Here is an 18,734-nt window from a genome sequence, read left to right on the forward strand (position 1 = left end):
AAACTCCACATTAACCCCACACAACAAATCTACCACCTCTCGCCCTCAACCTGACTCAGGCATTTTTTTCCTGGGTGGTGGATTTTATGTAAATCGAAGTAGTGAAAAAAATCTAAATAGTCAGAATTTCCTAAAGGATTTTCTTGATTGGGTTGGTGGAAAGGCTTTTTCTAAAGACACATTTGACTGGAGGCTAGGGGAGGCACACAGATTTTTCATTTGAATTCTGAGACTATTTGGGTCTCCCCACCCCTTCAGTGCCAAGATTCTCTGACTGCCTAGCTGCCCCGACATCCTCCGATTGCCTTGCTACCCTGATGGCTGTGCCCTGACGGCTGCCCACAGCAGTTGTCCACAGTGCAAAGATGCCATCCATCATCACGTCAGTGACTAGCATTGTCTCTCCTAATCTCCCCAATGACCTGACTTCTCTTACATCTCACCCTTGAGGAAACTGAATCGTAGTGTGTTTACTTGTCCAGGGCCACCGCAGCAGCAGCCCAGTACAGAGCCTGAGCTCTGAGACACCTGATCCCATATGACCTCTCCCGGTCACATGAGTGGGTGAGTGACTGCCCTCCCCCCTGCCTCCTTCTCTTCTGCTCTAAATGGAATGATGACAGTACTGATGCTCATCAAGTGCCTGACACACAGAATTGTATCCTGCACCGCTGATGTACATAGCCTTCTCAAGCTGCCCTTCCTCCTGCCCTATTTTAATGCTGCTGCTCCCTCCAGGGCAATCTGGATGAGAAGGCCCCTCAGCCATACATCCCGCAGAGCAGGACTGGTATCGTATGGCATGGCATGTGCCCCGTCCTAATGTTTTGCACAGACTTTACAACCATACCCCTAGCACAATGCTCTGCCCACAGCTGGCTCTCAATAGACACTGCCCACGGAACACTGAGTCTTACTCTCTCCCAGGTGACAAGTCATTCCTTTGAAAGCTGCTCTTGCTTTCTGCCACTAGGGTCCCATTTAGGACTCTGTATATGTTAGCATTTCAGCTAAGTGAATGTCAAATAGTGATTGTAATAATCACCCAGCAGAGTTTTAATTAGGCCTCTGGCCTGGCCAAGTATGCTTTCCCATTTTCTCTCCTAAGGCAATATGATCGATCTAGCCAAAAGGGCCTGCTGCCCTCACTAGCACCCAGAGAAAAAAGGAAGTGTGTGTCCACTCCCTTGCTAGCACTCTCCAGAGGCGAAAACAGGCCTGGTCTCCACCTCCATGTGGTCTAGCACCCACTCTTCCTATCAGTGATCACTGCTGTGAACTAAGGAAATGATTTTTTTTTTTTTAAGGACAGTATATTATCACTTGGCAAGCCCCCACTGTCATCCTTTCTCCCTCTCCTTGATCCATTCACTCTCTTCTACCTCTCTTTCTGTCCAGCCTAAATCCTCCTTTCTTCTCTCCTTTCTCCTTCCTGCTGCCTCCTGCCTACTTTTCCACACAAATTCCTAAATGTCTTTTCTTTCTCTCCCCCTCCCCTTTGCTCCCAACTGATTTCCCATTAATCATTCCTAACACACATCTGCTTGGGTCCTAGAAGGATTTCTTGGCTGGCTTTCACAGCTGGGCTGGTTACAATAATCAAGGAGGCTTTCATCTTTTACTGTCTCCAAGGGTTCCCCTCTTCCCAATCCTTCCTCTTCCAAGGTGCTACAAAAGCCCACCCTTGACCATTCTGCAAGGCTTTCTCCTGTTTGTTCCTGCATAGCAGCCTCCCAAAGGTCAACAGGCCTTGCAGGTTGAAGCAGCCCTGCAGTGGACTTTAAAATGTGGTCTCCACTGATGTAAGAATGCACAGAGTCTAACATAAGTGGAGCTAGGGGGTGGGGAGAGAGGGTCCACCACAATAAATGGGATCACACACACACACACCCCTGCATTTTTATTCTTGTACCCCTCTTGCTGCAATATGGAAGACTTCCCCCAGTGCCGTCCCTTGCCATTTGTTTTGACCTGATTTTACCAGGATTATAGTTGGACTAGACAAAGCCTGTGTAATTTCTAACAGGTCCATACATTGTGCCCACAAACCAGCACTGGATCCAGGGAGTGCATTAAGTTTAATGTATGACTGACATGATCTGGGAGTGGTGCCTGTGTTTTCTTTTCTGAGCATGATAATGGTTCTTGGTTGCTATTTGTTGTTTCCGTGATAGTTACTCCCTTCTGTTTGAAGAACCCCTTTGAAATCACCTATTCCCATCTTGGGTTCTCATGTTCTGTCAAGGCAAAGATCAATTCCGCAGTGTCAGGGACGGATAGTCCTGGAGCAATAAGCCCCAAGTGACAGGTCTGTCACTTGGAGTGACGGATTGGGCCTGCAGGAGTGGTGCTGGCAGCAAGGCAGTGACACCAGGGCGCCTCCACTGGCCGCCGAGAGCACTGTGAAGGGCCTCCCCAGAGGCCGGTGCACAAAGGGCCAGCTTCACTTTCGGATGTTCGGCCTACTGGGGAACTTTCATAGGGAGAACTATGACTTTGTAAAATCTCTGCCAAGTGCGAAGCTGGCAATACACACTTTATCTTAAAGGCGGGAGGAGGGGGTGGGGGTGAAGAAGAGCATTATTTTTAATTAAAAGTTTTTATTTCAAAATTTCCCTGGGAAAAGTTAGCGCTTCCCTCCCCCCAAACCAGCCCTCACCTCCCACCCCCCACCCCCCGCCAACACACACACACATACACAGAAAAGGATGGAGGTAGAAGGCATCTCTGGAGTAGAAGGCATGTCCTTGTCGACAAGAAACACTTGGCGATAGATCTCCCCGCTCAGGGATACGGGACTCTCGGGTGATCCCGGGACCTTGCTAAAATAACAGTTAGGCTTGGTGCAGAGAAGGAATTGTACACCTCGAAACAAGACGTGGTCGGAAACCCGAAACACACCCAGTGTGCCGGCACAGCGCGCCCGGCGCGTCCCGGAGGCCGGCACAGCCCGGGCGACCGAGCTTCCTCGCGACCTCCCGAAGGGAGTCCTCAAACTTGCCGGCGCCGGATAGCACAGGCTCGAAGAAGTTGGCCCGGCTTGCGCCGCGTCCTGGGAACCGCGGAGACCTCCGAGGCTCGGGCGCCTTCCAGTGAGCCCAGCCCCGGAGAAAGCCAGTTAAGGGAAGACAGCGGGGCCGAAGCCAGAGCAGAGCCAGAGCCGATCGCAGCGGAGCCGGGGATCGGGAGGAGCCGTCCGCCCCCAGGCGGCCTCCCAGAAAGGTCTGGCTCCGGCAGTACCCGAGAGGGCTTCGTGCGCTCCTGCTCCCCACCCCACCCAATCCACCCCACCCCAGACACACACACACACACACACACACTCTCTCTCTCTCTCTCTCTCTCTCTCACACACACACACACACACACACACACACACACACACACACACACACACACTCGCGCGCGCGCGCGCACACACGCAGGCGGGTGTCCGCCCCCGCCAGCATCTCTCCACGGTGGTGTGAAGTAAGGAGCGAGAAAGCGCGCGCCAGGAACGCCAGGAGCAGATCAGGAGCAGAATCCAGGGTCCCGGAGAAGTCGCGTCCCCTCCGGGGCCCGGGGCACGGGTGGCCCCTGCGGGGGGCAGGGAGTCGAGTGGGTGGCAGAGGCCCGGGCCGCGGCGGCGCGCGGCGAGGCCCCTTTAAGGCTCTCCCCTCCCACCGGCGGCGCCGGCCTCCGCCCGCCGCTCTCCCCGCCCCGGGGTCCCGGCGAGCGCTGCGATTGGGCGGGCGCGGCGATCCCTTTGAAGTGTGGCTGCCGATCGCGGCTATTTGACGTGCGGCTCGCGGAAGGCGAAGGTTTTTGTGTCGCTCGCCGGGGCTGGGGCTGGCGGTGGCGGCTGCGGCGCGTCGGTGGAGGAGGGGTGGAGGCGCAGCCACTGCTGCACCGCGCTCGACGCTGCGGAGCTCGCCTCCCCGGTGCGCCCCCTCCCTCCCCGCCCCCCCCGCGGCGCTGCCTCCTCCAAATGAGCGATTCGCCCGCTGGATCTAACCCAAGGACACCCGAAAGCAGCGGCAGCGGCATCGGCGGCGGCGGGAAGAGGCCGGCGGTGCCGGCAGCGGTGTCCCTCCTGCCCCCGGCGGACCCCCTGCGCCAGGCGAACCGGCTCCCCATCAGGGTCCTGAAGATGCTGAGTGCGCATACCGGCCACCTCCTGCACCCGGAGTACCTGCAGCCGCTGTCTTCCACTCCCGTCAGCCCCATTGAGGTCAGTCTCCCGGCCGCTGCCCGCCCAGCGCCGGCCCCCTTCCGCCCACCTCCGCCGGGCCCACGGCCCTGCTCCCTGCGCCCCGGGGCTCGGTGCCACGTTCTGGCCCGGCCACGCTGGCGCACGGAGTGAGGAGGGACCGAGAGGCCGGAGACCACCCGGGTCTCCCCCAGCTTCACCGTGGAAGATTATCCTTCCACCTCGCCCTGCGGAGCTACGCGTTCTCTCTCCAATTGCTTTTGCGCCTGGAGTCTCCACTGGAGTCCTTTACTTTTTCTCCGGCGCCCAGTTTCCAAGCCAGAGGTGATCTCCCGGGCCCGCTCCGCGCCCACCCCACTCCACCCTGGTTTGCTCTCTTTGAAGCTCGGGTCGCCCCCGTCCCACTCCGCCTCGGTCCCATCCGGTTGGAGCGCGCTACGCCCAGGCGCTCCCGAGCCCAGGTCTTTCTTCCTCCCACTTCCCGGGGTGCCCTCCCCGGGAGGGAGGGGCTACCGAGGGGAGCGCCAACGGCTGCCCTTCCTTTAGCTAGCGCTGCTCCGGCTTCTCCCCCGCGGCGCCACCGCCAGAAACCCGTCCTAAGCGAAGTTCTCCAAACTGCAGGAGAAGTTTTTGCCCGGGCCTGGAGGAGGGGGCGATTTGGGGGAAAGGGGCGAGTCACAGCCCTTCCCTCCCCCAACCCCCACTCCAGAGAAGCCACCTCCCGTGGCGGCCTTTGGTGGACTCCTTCCCCTGCTCCGTCTCCCCCAGAGCCTGTGGCGCAGTCGGAGACACCGAGCGCGGAGCCCTGCGCGCGGTCAGCGCGAGCGCAGTTGCGCCCAGCTGCCCCTACCCCCGGCCAGCCCAGGCTCGGACCCTCTCCCCAAGGCCTTCCCGCGGCCGCCTGTGCTTTGCGCGCTCTTTCAGCTCCCCAGTCACCCCCTCTTGCTCCATCCGTTCCCAGTCTCACCCCCTTCTCCCTCCCCTTGCCACTGTCTCCCACAGCTGGACGCCAAGAAGAGTCCTTTGGCGCTGCTGGCCCAGACTTGCTCACAGATCGGCAAGCCGGACCCGCCGCCCTCGTCCAAGCTCAACTCGGTGGCGGCCGCGGCCAACGGGCTGGGAGCGGAGAAGGACCCTGGCCGCTCCGCCTCCGGCGCCGCCTCTGCGTCTGCTGCTCTCAAGCAGCTGGGGGACTCCCCCGCTGAGGACAAGTCCAGCTTCAAGCCCTACTCCAAGGGCTCCGGAGGCGGCGACTCCCGCAAAGACAGCGGCTCCTCCTCCGTGTCCTCCACCTCGTCCTCGTCCTCCTTGTCCCCTGGAGACAAGGCAGGCTTCAGGGTCCCCAGCGCCGCCTGCACGCCCTTTCCCCCGCATGGAGCGCCGGTCTCTGCGTCTTCTTCCTCGTCCTCGCCGGGTGGCTCCCGGGGCGGCTCCCCGCACCACTCTGACTGCAAGAACGGCGGGGGTGGTGGCAGTGAGCTGGAGAAGAAAGACCAGGATCCCAAACCCAGCCCGGAGCCTGTGGCTGTGAGCCGTGCCAGCGGTGGGGAGCCCGGTGCGCACAGCGGCACTGGAGGGGTGGAGGCCGGGGCTTCGGGGCGCAAGTCTGAGCCCTCGGCACTGGTGGGGGCTGGCCACGTGGCACCAGTGTCGCCCTACAAACCTGGCCACTCCGTGTTCCCACTGCCACCCTCCAGCATCGGCTACCACGGCTCCATCGTGGGCGCCTACGCCGGCTACCCGTCTCAGTTCGTGCCTGGCCTGGATCCTAGCAAGTCTGGCCTCGTGGGAGGCCAGCTGTCAGGGGGCTTGGGGCTGCCACCGGGCAAGCCCCCCAGCTCCAGCCCGCTCACCGGGGCCTCCCCGCCTTCCTTCCTGCAGGGATTATGCCGTGACCCCTACTGTCTGGGAGGTTACCACAGCGCCTCGCACCTCGGTGGCTCCAGCTGCTCCACTTGCAGTGCTCACGACCCAGCCGGGCCCAGCCTGAAGGCGGGGGGCTACCCGCTGGTGTATCCGGGGCATCCGCTGCAGCCCGCTGCGCTCTCGTCCAGCGCCGCTCAGGCCGCACTCCCGGGCCACCCACTTTACACCTACGGCTTCATGCTGCAGAACGAACCGCTGCCACACAGCTGCAACTGGGTAGCGGCCAGCGGGCCGTGCGACAAGCGCTTCGCCACCTCCGAGGAGCTGCTCAGCCACCTACGGACTCACACGGCCCTGCCGGGCGCAGAGAAACTTCTGGCCGCCTACCCCGGGGCCTCGAGTCTAGGCAGCGCCGCTGCAGCCGCTGCAGCAGCAGCCTCCTGCCATCTGCACCTACCCCCACCCGCCGCCCCAGGCAGCCCCGGGTCGCTGTCTTTGCGGAGTCCACACACTTTGGGGCTAAGCCGGTACCACCCCTATGGCAAGAGCCACTTATCCACAGCTGGGGGCCTGGCGGTGCCATCCCTCCCCACAGCCGGACCCTACTACTCGCCATATGCGCTGTATGGACAGAGACTAGCCTCAGCCTCTGCGCTCGGATACCAGTAACTACAGCTCTTCCACCCCACCCCTACTCTCTCTCCTACCCCTCCGCCTCCCTGCCCCCAACCAACCGCCTGGCCGCTGCAACCTCCACTACTGCTCATCCCTGCCGGGATTCCCTGCCCAGATCCTCCCCACCGGACTGTGTATTTATTTACTATAATGTTAGCTTACAAGCTGGGAATATAAGTGCATTAACGGCCCACACGAGTCAATGGTATGCAAAAAGTCTGTGTTCCCCCAAATAATATTAATCATTCAAATAACTACATGTTCCACCCCCCCTTACTTGCTTTTTTTTTTTCTTTTTCTTAGATGTAAGTTTTCACTTTCCTTTTGCCTTTTTTTTTTTTTTTGATTGGTTTGGTTTTAGGGGGAGGAGGGAAAGTTGGGGTTCTTGGGTTCTTCTGTTTGTTTCCCCTTCCTGGGAAGTTTCTTGCATGCTTCTTAATGGTTAAAACTACATTTCCCTCTTCTCTTTTTCCCTTCATTCCCTCTTGTTTCCTTCGACTTGAGGTTCTTTTTTTTTTCCTTTGTATAAGAGACAGAAAGGAGATTTTTTTAACACATTTGGGGTTGCAGGGAGCAGCTGGTGGCAGGGGGTCTTGCACTCTGTTGACCTGAACTGTCTCTGCAGCTCCACCTCTACAGCCCTCTCCTCTTAGAGTCTTTGATCTGCACCCTGGCCCCCGAAATTAGAGCCTTGCTCCCCTACCTTGCTCTGAGCACAGAGAGCACTGACCCCACCAGCAGACTCCCTAGAGAGAGGGTCCCAAATGGCCTGCCATAGAGTCTTTCTACTCTCCAGACTCTTCTGGGTCCCAAATACCTGGTGGTCACACTGCCCACTGGTAGGGAACTTGTAGGGCTCATCTTATTAATGAAAAGTCTAAAAAAAAAAACAAAAACCCGCTGACATGAAACTTTGCTCTTTATATTTTGCAAAGTGCTTTTGTAGTCATTGTTTTTCTCACCGTGCTGGGGTGGTCTCCCTCTCCTGACCTTAGCGATGAGGCAGGTGATTGTCCCTAAATCCCCCCAAAGCAGACCAGTGGCAATGTCAGCAGGCAATACAACCTTGTTAGCTTGTTAGGGAGGTTGGGGAGTCAAGGAGCACATGGATCACAGCAGTCCTGCCGCCCCCTCTCAGGCCTGACCCAACAGTCCCCAAAGTTGGATGCGGGGCCCCCCCAGTGACTGGGATTGAGGACTCAAGCCTCTGGGTCTTCTCCCCACACCTTCCCTCCCTCCTGGTCTTAAGCAGCAGCGCCGGGGCTGTGGGGCCTGTTTGGGGTGAATAGAGCTCTCCCTTGGTAAGACTTATTTTGTTAATAAATGGAATACTTGGCTATATATCACACCGTGGTGTTTCTCTCTTGCCTCATCTACCGTCCCACTTCCAAACATCTAAGCAGATGCCCTTCTTTTATGGTTGCTTAAAATACCTGATGCTTTCCTTTTGAGATTTGGGTTCAAGGGCAAGTGTAATGCCTTTCCTTAAGAAAGGGGGGAGGAAAAAAAAACAAAACTTCTGCCAACACCAGGCATTAATTTTTTTTTTCCATTTGGTTATTTAGCTCCCAGCTTCACTTCAAAGGCCTTGACATTTCCTGGGGACAGGATGGAGGGAGCGTGTAAATGTGGCTTTTCCTCTAGGCCTAGATTCCAGGTACCAGGAGCTGAGAAAGGAACCTGGACCTAGGGCTCAGTTTCTGGCTGCACGGTCCCGAGCCCTGCGGCGTGCAAAGACGGCGTGTCTCTGGCGCCACCTGGTGGCAGAAAGACGAGCGGCTGGCGCCCGCCCCCAAAGCACCTTGGGTGCTTCCTACTACAAAGGCACAGGACTTCCTCTTGACAGTGCCTGTCACTCACCCTGAAACCAAAGGGTTAATGCACCTGCTGAGAGGTGCCTCGCAAGGTCTGGGGGTTCCCCAGGCTCAGTGCTGAGTTGTCGGACCCAATCATCAGCTTCCCCCAGAGACTTCTCTGGGCATGGAGGCTTAGGTTTTATTGAGATACTGAAGAGATTACTTGGAAACTTGCAGCAGCTCTCAACCTCCTGTTTTCTTAAACTCTGACGACTTACAGTGGCTTCTGCTCCTCGAGCTCGGGAGGAAGGGAGGCACCGTTTATAACGGGTGGTGGACCGAGAACCCACTGCTGTGGGAGTCTCCGAGGCGCCTGGTGGAGAGAACCGACGGCTGCCGGAGGCCGCGCTACCAGGGGCGGTAGCCCCGCGACGCTACCTGCGGCCTTCCAGGTGCTAACTCGCCATACACCACTTGTAGGTGAGCGTAGAAAGCTCCCCCAGACCTGTCCAGCCCCCTCCTGCGCTCACTCAATCGGGCCGCCAGTTCTGGGGCCCCGGGCGCACCTGCCTTGCGCTCGCGGACTCTGGGCCTCCTGCGGCCAAGACGGCGCGGGGCCACCTGTTGGGCGCACGTCAAAATGACCCTCCTGGCCGCACGACTTCGGGGTCTGTGGTTGCTGCTGGTGTGTGCTTTGCTTTGCTTTTTCTGTGAGGAATGCGATGTAGTAGGCAGCTTGCGACGGTCAAAGTGGGTGCATCTGAGACGTCGGTAGCCCGAAAGTCAAGAGCAGCGCTTGTCCACTAGAGAATCGCAGGGCGTGGCCCCTCTCGGGACCTGAGCCCCAGCATAAGATGTTTTCGTGAAGCCGGCAGTCTGGGAGGGAGGGGTGACGCTCTATCTTTGTTTCTAGGCAGAATCCTTCGTTAGTGAAGAAGGCATCGGGGTTCTGCAGAAAGTCAGTGCTGGCACCTTAAGACCCTATGTGTTTCTCAGGCCAAGAGAAGGGGCCTGGTTGGGAGTCTTTGGCCACCAAAGTCGCCCTGAAACCGCCTCTGGCTCTTCTGAGGAATCCTCGTTCTCCCATGTCCTGCAGTTGAATCTTTAAACGCCCTGAAATGTAGCGTCTTCCTCTGTTTGCTTGTTTGTTTGTTTTTCTCTTTCTCTGTTGTTTTCTTGCTGTTGGTTGTTTCGTTCCCAAGTCTCCCCTCTTCTCCAGCTACCTTTTTGTTAATGCCTGCCTGCTAAAACCGCTGGAAATTGCTCCCTCTGCCGGAAGACTTAAACTTTTCTCTTTCTTGAACTTCATGGTCTTCAGACCTCTTGCCTAAGAACCAAAGGACTCCTCTTTTTGGAACAGGAGAAAACATGACTTGTCTCCAATAGCAAACTCTCCGTAAAACAAAAGGAACTTTTCATAGCTGCTTGGCTTATATGCAAGGTGTGAAAATACGGGTTAGAAATTCCTAAGATGGTTGTGTTTCCCCCTGGAAAAATGTATTGGAAGTTAAGCAGACTGGGTGCCTGTGCCTCCAACTACCTTTATGCCACCCAAGGGTGGGAAATATAGACTGGAGTGGCCCAGTCCTCACTCTGAAATGTCAATTCTCCCTACCATTAATTGGTGACATTCCAAAACATAAACAAAAACAGGCTGTTTTAATTAGCTGGAGGGGAGTTTGCTACTTTCAGTTAACTAAATTCTCATTAAACAAAGTTGCCATTTTAATAGACAATTCCCCCACCAACTGTTCCTTTGCCTAATGAAGTCATTCAGCAACCCTTTTGAGAATTCACTCTACCTTCTATATCTTCTCCTCCTTCATTTCCTAGCCCTCCTCCACCTCTACCTCCTAATCTCTGCCAGGCACCAGAAATGGGGACTGTGTTCCCAAAGCACCAGGAAGGGTGGAAGCCACAGAGTTGGAATTTGAGACACTGGACCTTGCTGGCTCCAGGTCATATTTTCACACCTCTTGCCTGGTTATTTTCATGGCCTCAGTGGGCAGTGGTGAGAGGAAGAGAGGAGGAGAGGGAGCCTCAGATTAGGTTTGACACAAGCAGCAGTTCAGCATGTAAGGTTTACTTCCCAATCATCCCCCCACAAACCCATCCCCTGAGAAATCCAGAGCGCCTTCCCCAGGCGTCATTGCCTGGGCTGAGCCAGCCTCCAGAGATACATCTCGATATATGAACTTACTCCTTCCTGATGTATGTCTGGGTTACCGTAGAATTCATCTTACAATAATCCTGTGGCTCTGCACTTTATTAATCATTCTGTAAGGAAGCTGCACTCCAGTTTTCTGTTTGATTTGATTTCATTCATCCTGTCTTTCTGCAAAATAGATGGTTGAGTGCATCCGATAATGTATGGTTTAATTTGGAGCACTATGGGTTTGAATTACCATTTTCATAATGTGCTGTGCATTAATGTGTTACATCATTTATAAAGAGAAATGTGCTGGGTTTCAAACTTTCCTCTAAAAGCCAAAGTCACCTAAAGGAAACAAAGCCAAATCACATCACCCCATCTTCTTACCTCCCTGCCAGAGAAACTCCTGCCTCCCCAACCCGAGGTTAAATCTGCCAAAGCTCGTAAAACCCAACATGAGGCTTTTGTGTTCACATAATGCAGGTGGGTGTCAAGGTTTGGGGGGAACTTGCACATGGCTGCCTGGGAGCCATCAATGGCAATACAAAGCTCCCCCTCATTATTGCATAACAACAGCTTTGCAGCCAACTGGGTTTGCGGAGACCTCCAGTGGATGGCTCTCCATCGACCCTAATCCCGAGCTCCCTCCCCAATGGCTGTAATAACACCAGCTGTCTGTTACTCAAACTCTGACTGAGGAGGAAAAAGCACTGATTATCCAAATACAGTCATTAAAGGGGAAATGTGTTTTTAGGACTGTCAGAGTGATTAATGAGGGCTAGCCGTCTTTGCAAATGCACTTGTTTAGTCTAACTGGCAGCTTCTATTTTCCTATTGATTTATTGCAGCCGTTGCCGGGCCTTGGTGTGTGCGAAGTCAGGGCACTTCACAACTGCGCCCTGTTTAAACAGGAAAAGCATGCACCATTTTGTCCGGGAGGGAGGGAGCAGCCTAAAGTCTCTCCCTTCAGTTTAGTCTCCGGGGCCCAGACCAACAAAGAAGACATTAAAAACCTGCAGCCCAGAGAGGAAAGGAAGCTGCCTCCCTCAGTTGTCCCCAGTCACTTGGTTCCAAGGTCAGTGGCACCCACCATGGGCCTGGACAAAGCCTGCCCTATTGTAACACTCAGCAGGCCCACGTTTTCTCTTCTAGTACCCCCAAACCAGCTGTCAGGCACTGGGTCAAAGTACAGGAAAGGCACCCAGCAGAGGGGGGAGGGACCCTGGAGGCAACTGGTGGGACAGGGCCAGGGAAAAAAACTACACAAGGCACCCCCACTGTCCAGGGGTAGAAGCAAGGTCAGGAGCCTTGGGCAACTGATAGAGAGTAGGAGTTGATTTTAACTTTTCAAAAGGGGCAGAGGAACCAAAGAGTTCTGCTTGTACATTTTATGCTTTGACAGATAATGTATCTAGTGACCAAAATAGAGAAATAGCAACTTGAAAATAGAGACCTAGTACTTGGGGATTCTACTTCCAGGCAGCCAGTCATCCAAAGGCAAACAAAATTTACAGCATTCCTGTTCTGTTCCCAGCACAATGCTGAACACCACAAAACACAAGAAACCTCAGACATATTTCTTGCCTAATTTAGTTGGAGGAGACAAGACTCTCCCTTGTTCCATGACATAGGGAACAAGATAGCATTCTCTGTCACTGCTTGTGTACCCATCTAATGAAGTGCTAAATTCTACTCTGCAGACAGTGCACCAGCACTGGCTATAACAAGGTGCTAATTGTGCACATCAGAGGGCTGATCTCAGGAATGGTGGAGAGAGCTGATGTTAAGGACCTTCCCATGAGCGCTCCAATCTGTCTGGAGGCTCCCAAGTTCTTCCTAGAACTGTCCTCTTTGGAACACTGAAAGATGGGTGAGGCCTCCATTCCACAGTGGTGAGAAGACTGGAAGTAGAGTTCCACAGTCAGAAGTTTCCATTTCTAAAGCAGATCAGGTTAACAAAGGCTGTATATAACCCATCTGAGTGTTCCTCTGCGCGCCCTCTCCCCATCAACTTGCACCTTCCCCAGACCACCCCAGGCATAGAAATGGTTTGTACTTTTTCCTAAATGAAGTGCCATCCCAAGTTTTCCCAGAATGATGGGATGCCACCAGCATTACCAACACTACTTAAAACAGGAGAAGCTGTCAGCTGAACCAGGAAAAATTACCCTTCAGAGAAAAGATTTCAACCTGCTGGCTAAGAAAAAAATGAAATGGCCATATTTTATAAGCTTCCAAGTAGAGATAAATGGAATAAGTATACTTTGGTGAACTTTCAGGCTGTCCTGGAAAATCCAGAAAATCTACACATGATACCTCTAATCAATAAAGCATTGAAATGGGAGTCAGAAAACCGATTTTGTTCTTTGTGAAACTTAATTGCTGTGTGACCTTGAGTAAATCACTTCATCTCTCTGAGTCTTCTCTCCCTCCTCCCCATTTCTGAAGTGAAGTTGTTGGTCCCTATTATCATTAAGCCCTTTCTAACTAGAAAATACTATGAGTTTATAAAATGATTAAATAATAAAGCATTATGGTGGCCAGAGTTGCTTAGGATGCTCAGTGAAATACAATTCCAAAGTTCTTATCAGAACACTAAATGTGAGAGATAAAAAAAAAAACCTCATGCCTTTACCTCAATAACAGCCAGAGGGTGCAACATACACAAGAATATTGTGATTTGGACTTTTCCTCCAGAGAACTGGTTCCAACAAAATTAATTATTTAAATATATATTTTTTTAATTTGGTGAAATGCTGAGCAGAGGTATTTCAGAGATTGTTCAGGTACTTATGAGTCAGTAATTATTATGAAAATAATGTTAAGAATCCTCTAAGATTAAACCAAGATCTCAATGTGGGTTGTACATGTTAGTACCCTGTCCATAAATCATGGGGTACTGCTCGTCCTTCTTACTTTTGACAACTTCAAATATGGCACCACAAAACAAACATACAGAAGTGACAGGCCAGGCTCACCCAACCCACCCCACACCACACCACCCCACCCCCCCGCTTCTCAAGCACCATTTTGTATGTTCCATGAACAGTTAAATATAATAATATATGCTGTGCATTTAATGCTTACACTAACCTCCAGTTCCCTTTCACAAGAAAACTGAAATTTAGAGGCTTAAGTGAATTACCCAAGACCTTATCATCAGAGAGCTCTGGAGCCAGGGTTCTAACACAGTTCTGACTATAAAATTGTTCATATTTTGTATTTAGATGGCTCTACATGCTATAGGAAAGACCTAAACCTCACCTGAATTGGGCTGGCCCATCCCAAATAATCTTCCTTTTGATCAATTTTAAGTGACTAGGGACTTCAGTCCTATCTATCTGCAAAATTCCTTCACAGACGTACCTAGATGGGTTTGATTAAATAGTAGGAACGTCATTCAGTCTGATGAAGGTGACACATTGGTGTTGCACTTGATTAATCAGGTTGACTGAAAGTGTCATCCTCAGTGGTCATGGCAGGTAAAGGACTGGAGGGAGGGTCTTCCAGCAACAATGACATGTTTCTCACCAGAAAAAAAAAAAAAAAACTGTTACTTCTGCTCACAGTCCTCCAGCCAGAACTAGTCACACAGGTCCTCCTAACTGCAAGGGCATGACCTTGAGCCTCCCTCATGCCCAGAGGAGTGGAGAGCTGAAGGGATCCACCACTGGTGTCATCCAGGTGCTCTGACCAGTTTCCATCCTGCCCTCCCAACCTCTCCTTTCACAGAGGGAAACTGAGTTTGTGGTGAGATGAAGGGCCTTGGCGTAGAAGACAGGATAAGCTCCTCTCCCTCCCGCCTACTCACCGCTACTCTGCTCCCTCAGGCTTCCCATAAGGAGGTTCCCTCTGAACCCATGATCCCTGTTCACCTGGAGAAAATTCACATTTGAAGTTGTAGGAAACAGGTGCCCCGAGGTCAGGTGCAGCTGACCTCACTATGGTTACCACCAAAGTCTTGAAACTATGAGACCCCAAAGTTCAAGATGTGTGACTTCAGCATACTTTAGAATCCTAAGACTACAACTGCGTGGCTTGCAAAGAATCACCTAGTTGAGCACTGAGGCAGCATATTAACACCCTCCCTTACAAGAAGGGGAAAAGCCTCAGACCCTTAACAGTGCTCTCAGCTATGAAACCTACCAAAAACTAAGAATCCATTCAAAGTGATAATGATCAATGGTCACTGACAAACCAGTGCCATTAGCATTATTGCTCTGAGTTGATATGAAAGAGGTCTGGGCGACAGGGATCAGACATGGCTGTTCTACTTCTTGAACATTTACTGAGGGCTAGTTGTGTGCCAGGCATGGTGCTAAGAAATCTCCATCCAAGGTTTCATTTCACCTTGGCAGCAACCTTCTGTGGTATATCTTTTATTGAATACATTTGACCCAAGGTCACAAAGGCAGTAAGCAATAGAGCAAGATCCCTACTAAGTCTGTAAAGACCTAAGTTCCTGCCACCAGGGCCTCCACCACGTACTGTTGTGATGTGATAAGGTTGAAAAGCGTCCAGTCCAGGGCAGAAGTGTGCCACCCGCCGCCACCCAGCCTGGTCTACATCTGCCCGGAGGATCCTTCCTCCAACTCCCCCAAAGGTTCCAGGTGGGGAGGAGCACCCACCTGGGCAGAGCCTTGCTAACCTCTAACCCTCTCCTCTGAAAACCAAAGGTCAGAAAGAAACCTTAAATCCCCTGATCCCAGGCTCACCTCCCAAGAATCACAACCTTGCCTTAAGTGCGCATCCTTGTGGAGATGTTGCTCATGAACCTACTATGTGTGTGCTAAGTGCTACTGGAGGACAGAAGATGCATAAGGCAACACCCCTCCCACCAACTTGCTTACAGTCTAGGAGGAAACAATGCAAACCCATATGATAAATAATGTGAAGAATAATGTCAACAAATGAAGGGGGTCCATGAAAAATGCGAGGTGTTCAGAGCACCCCGGGAGCTGGAAGGAATTATTCCTTCAGAGGAGGAAAAGAGGTCTTTGAAGCCAGTTTAGCAGCCAGAGTGAAGCCCGAAAGCCGGACTGTGTGGGGTGTCTTAGGGGACCTCCCTCCAGTTCACACCAGCTTCCAGGGCACACAAAGGCACTTTACTTGCACAAAGGCAAGTAAAACTGCAGGGAGCCAGTGCTATGGGGCTTCCAGCACAGGTGTAGTCACCCAGGGGCCTCTTCAAAAGAAGGGCAACAGTCTCAGTAGAGATGGCACAGTTAAGGAGCTCAGCGGAAGGGAAGAAGGCTCCTTTCAAAATTCAGCTTGGGACTTGGAATTGAAACCTGTATCATGTTTGCTGACCTAGCTCTCCTCGTCACAGCCCTGCACCCCGGGCCCTCCTGCTCCCGGAACCCACTTTCCTGGCCCCAGTTACAGCCTCAGAGCTCAGAGCAAAGAGAGAGGAGCCAGGCAGCCTCTGGATGGTGGCACTGACAGGTGCAGCCTTCAGGCCATCCCCTTCTTAGGTCTCCCCTGTCTCCCCCGACCCTACTCCCCTCTCTGGCAATGATGGAGGCAGGTTTCTTTGCACCCCTTGCTCCTAACTCTCACCCTCTCTCTGTTTCTCCCCCAATGCCATTCCTGCCCCCAACACATATCCTCTCTCTCTCACCTCCCTTCCCTCCCCCACCCCTTCCCCTCCATTTGTTTCAATGAACAGCCCCTTTTATCTATTCTGTAGGTACAAATGAAGCTGTCAAATTTGATCAGGCGCTTGATATGACAGGCTGTGGGAGTCAGGACCCCTTGAACAGAGTGGGCCTTGTCTGTCACAGCCCGCCTGACACTTCCCATAATGCCCAGACTGATGAGATTCTGAGTAGGGCCCAGCACATTTTCAACTCTATTTTGGGTGAAAACCCTTCTTGAAAGATCTTGAAAGGAGCTGGCAGTTCAGCCGCCCGGATGATTAATGAGGGTTGGCTCCGCGGGATGGATTTCTCCTGGTGCCAACAGCCTTCCTCCCAACAGGCTAGAACGTGTGGCTGGTGACTTCCCTAAGCACTTCCCCCTCTCAGCAACACCCCCAAAACCTCTTCCCCACCCACCCCAGACATTCCCCCAGCACCCCTCACCTTAGCATTTCTCCTGTTTTCAGGCAGGAACAGCGCTGCATATGGAAACTATTAACCATCCCAGCTGAGAGAGGCCTGCCTGGAGCAAGCTGGCCTGCTGGATAACTTTGCAGAGCTGAGGGACATGGAGGGAGCACGAGGGGGGCGGTGCAGGAGGGGGTCTGGTTAGGACAGTGACCCAAGCTCTCCTTGAGTGCTCCATTACAAGCCCCAGAGGTGGGTCTCTCTGCTCTTTCCCTGTGGATATCAAGAGCTCTGGGGACTGAAACCTTGGGTGTCTAAAGGCCCCAAAGGACAAGGCATCAAAGTCCTCATTTTTCTTTTACCTCACAGTTTATCCTAAAGGAGGCCCTATTGGCATTTAGAACAATATAATTCTTTATTAGGCAAGACCCTCCTGTGCAGGGTGGAGGGTTCAGCTAGCACCCTTGGTTGCCAGACACTACCTGTTAGTCATGTTCCCTAGTCATGGGGAAAACCAAAAATATCCCCTATAATTCCACATGCCCCCTGGGGGTGGGGCCGGCCCTGGTTGAGAACCACTTTTAGGGGAAAGAGCCTCCCTCCCTCTACTGGCTGCATTGTCCAGCCCACTTCTCTGCCTCCTTGAGGTTCACTTACATCCCTCAAGGCCACCTTGAAGGAGGGGAAAGGAGAGGTTAGGTGTTCACCCACCACCCCTCACTAACTTCCACTAACCCCTCATCCAACACTAACTTCCCTCTCCTTTGCTGCTTACCTCAAAGCAGCCCTACTCTGAATGCTATATGTTCCTTCCTCTTCTGCTTTCCTATTCTCTTCCGCAGATTGTAGCTTAGCAATGCTGAGAGAGAGAAAATTATGCACAAAACTTCTTTGGAGTTCCAAGCTCAGAATCCTTCAGCAAAGGACACATTCTTTCCCCTAAACACTGAATGGCACACTTGGCGTCAAGAACATGCTATTTCTCGCTCCACAAATCTCATCCACAGATTTCTTTTTCAAGGCAAGTCCTGACATCGGGGACTCTATCAAAGGAGGAGCTGGGTGTCTGTACTCACACTCATCACCCAGAATCTCCTGTGGAGCTGGCTCAGCACATCCCATGGGGCCAGGCCATGAGTTAGGGTTCCCAGCCCAATGGGTAATGTCCACCCAGCTCTGATACCATCTAGCCCCAGATGGTTCCCCAGATATCCATCTGTTGAGCATCTGCTACATACTGGGCCAGACTCTGGGCATAAAGTTGTGAGCAAAAAGACAAAACAGCTCCTGCCTTCCTGAAGCTTATAGACTAATAAGGAGAAAAACCTAAAATAATATATGGTAGTAAATTATGGTAAATAACTGCAATGAAGGAAAAGCATACAGAGAGGGTATAACCAGAGAGCCTCATTTAAAACTAAGGTCACACAGACCTTCCTGGTGGTGCAAGGGTTAAGCACAGCACTGTGAAGCTATCCACAGCCTCTGCAGTACAAGTTCGATCCCCGACTAGGGAGCTACCCACATGGCACAGCAGACCTCTCCTGTCTCACCTGCTGCTCCCCTTAGCAGTGTATTTCAGTCAATCTGCCTGTTCTGTTCCCCACTCTGGCTCTGGTGAATCCTCTCAACCCCTGCACCTCTTGCCTGTACCCCAGTTCTTGTATGCATAAATAAATAAATCTTAAAAAGAGAACCTCTTTGGGATCATGGCCTGAAGGCTGAATGGGGTCAGCCAGCAGAAGAGGAGTGTCTCGAACTGCAGAAATCCACACCCCAATAGCAGCTGAATTCTCCTGTCACAACGCCACTTTTCCTTGTATGTGCCTCCATGGAAGGACAAAAACTCAGCAACACAGCCAAGTCCTGAAGAACCAGAGGGGGCATAGCTGGGAAGAGAAAGGGAAGCCAAGGGCTATGGAGCTGTCTCCCAGCGGTCCCAGAGTCCAGGACACCAGGGCAGGCCCCAGGACAGGTCCCCAGGCAAGAAAAGGGAGAAGGGAGACCAGTCT

At 52.9% G+C, this 18,734-nt stretch overlaps 1 protein-coding gene across 1 annotated transcript; it reads left to right on the top strand.

The window, feature by feature from the left end:
• The first annotated feature begins 3,796 nt into the window (after window positions 1–3,796).
• On the top strand, window positions 3,797–6,918 carry ZNF703 (zinc finger protein 703). Its single transcript, XM_037524684.2, has 2 exons — window positions 3,797–4,207; window positions 5,189–6,918. Exons 1-2 carry the CDS (start codon window positions 3,965–3,967, stop codon window positions 6,719–6,721), a joined length of 1,776 nt encoding a protein of 591 aa, XP_037380581.1. The 5' UTR covers window positions 3,797–3,964; the 3' UTR covers window positions 6,722–6,918.
• Window positions 6,919–18,734: the final 11,816 nt, after the last annotated feature.

Source organism: Talpa occidentalis, unplaced genomic scaffold (assembly GCF_014898055.3).
Source record: "Talpa occidentalis isolate TD23 unplaced genomic scaffold, MPIMG_talOcc4v2.1 talOcc4.4, whole genome shotgun sequence".
In the NCBI taxonomy this organism is placed as follows: domain Eukaryota; kingdom Metazoa; phylum Chordata; class Mammalia; order Eulipotyphla; family Talpidae; genus Talpa; species Talpa occidentalis.

Coding starts and splice junctions, on each gene's coding strand:
- ZNF703 (XM_037524684.2), top strand. CDS start 3,965: ATGAGCGATTCGCCCGCTGGATCTAACCCAAGGACACCCGAAAGCAGC. Junction 4,208..5,188: donor CTCCCGTCAGCCCCATTGAG/GTCAGTCTCCCG, acceptor TGTCTCCCACAG/CTGGACGCCAAGAAGAGTCC.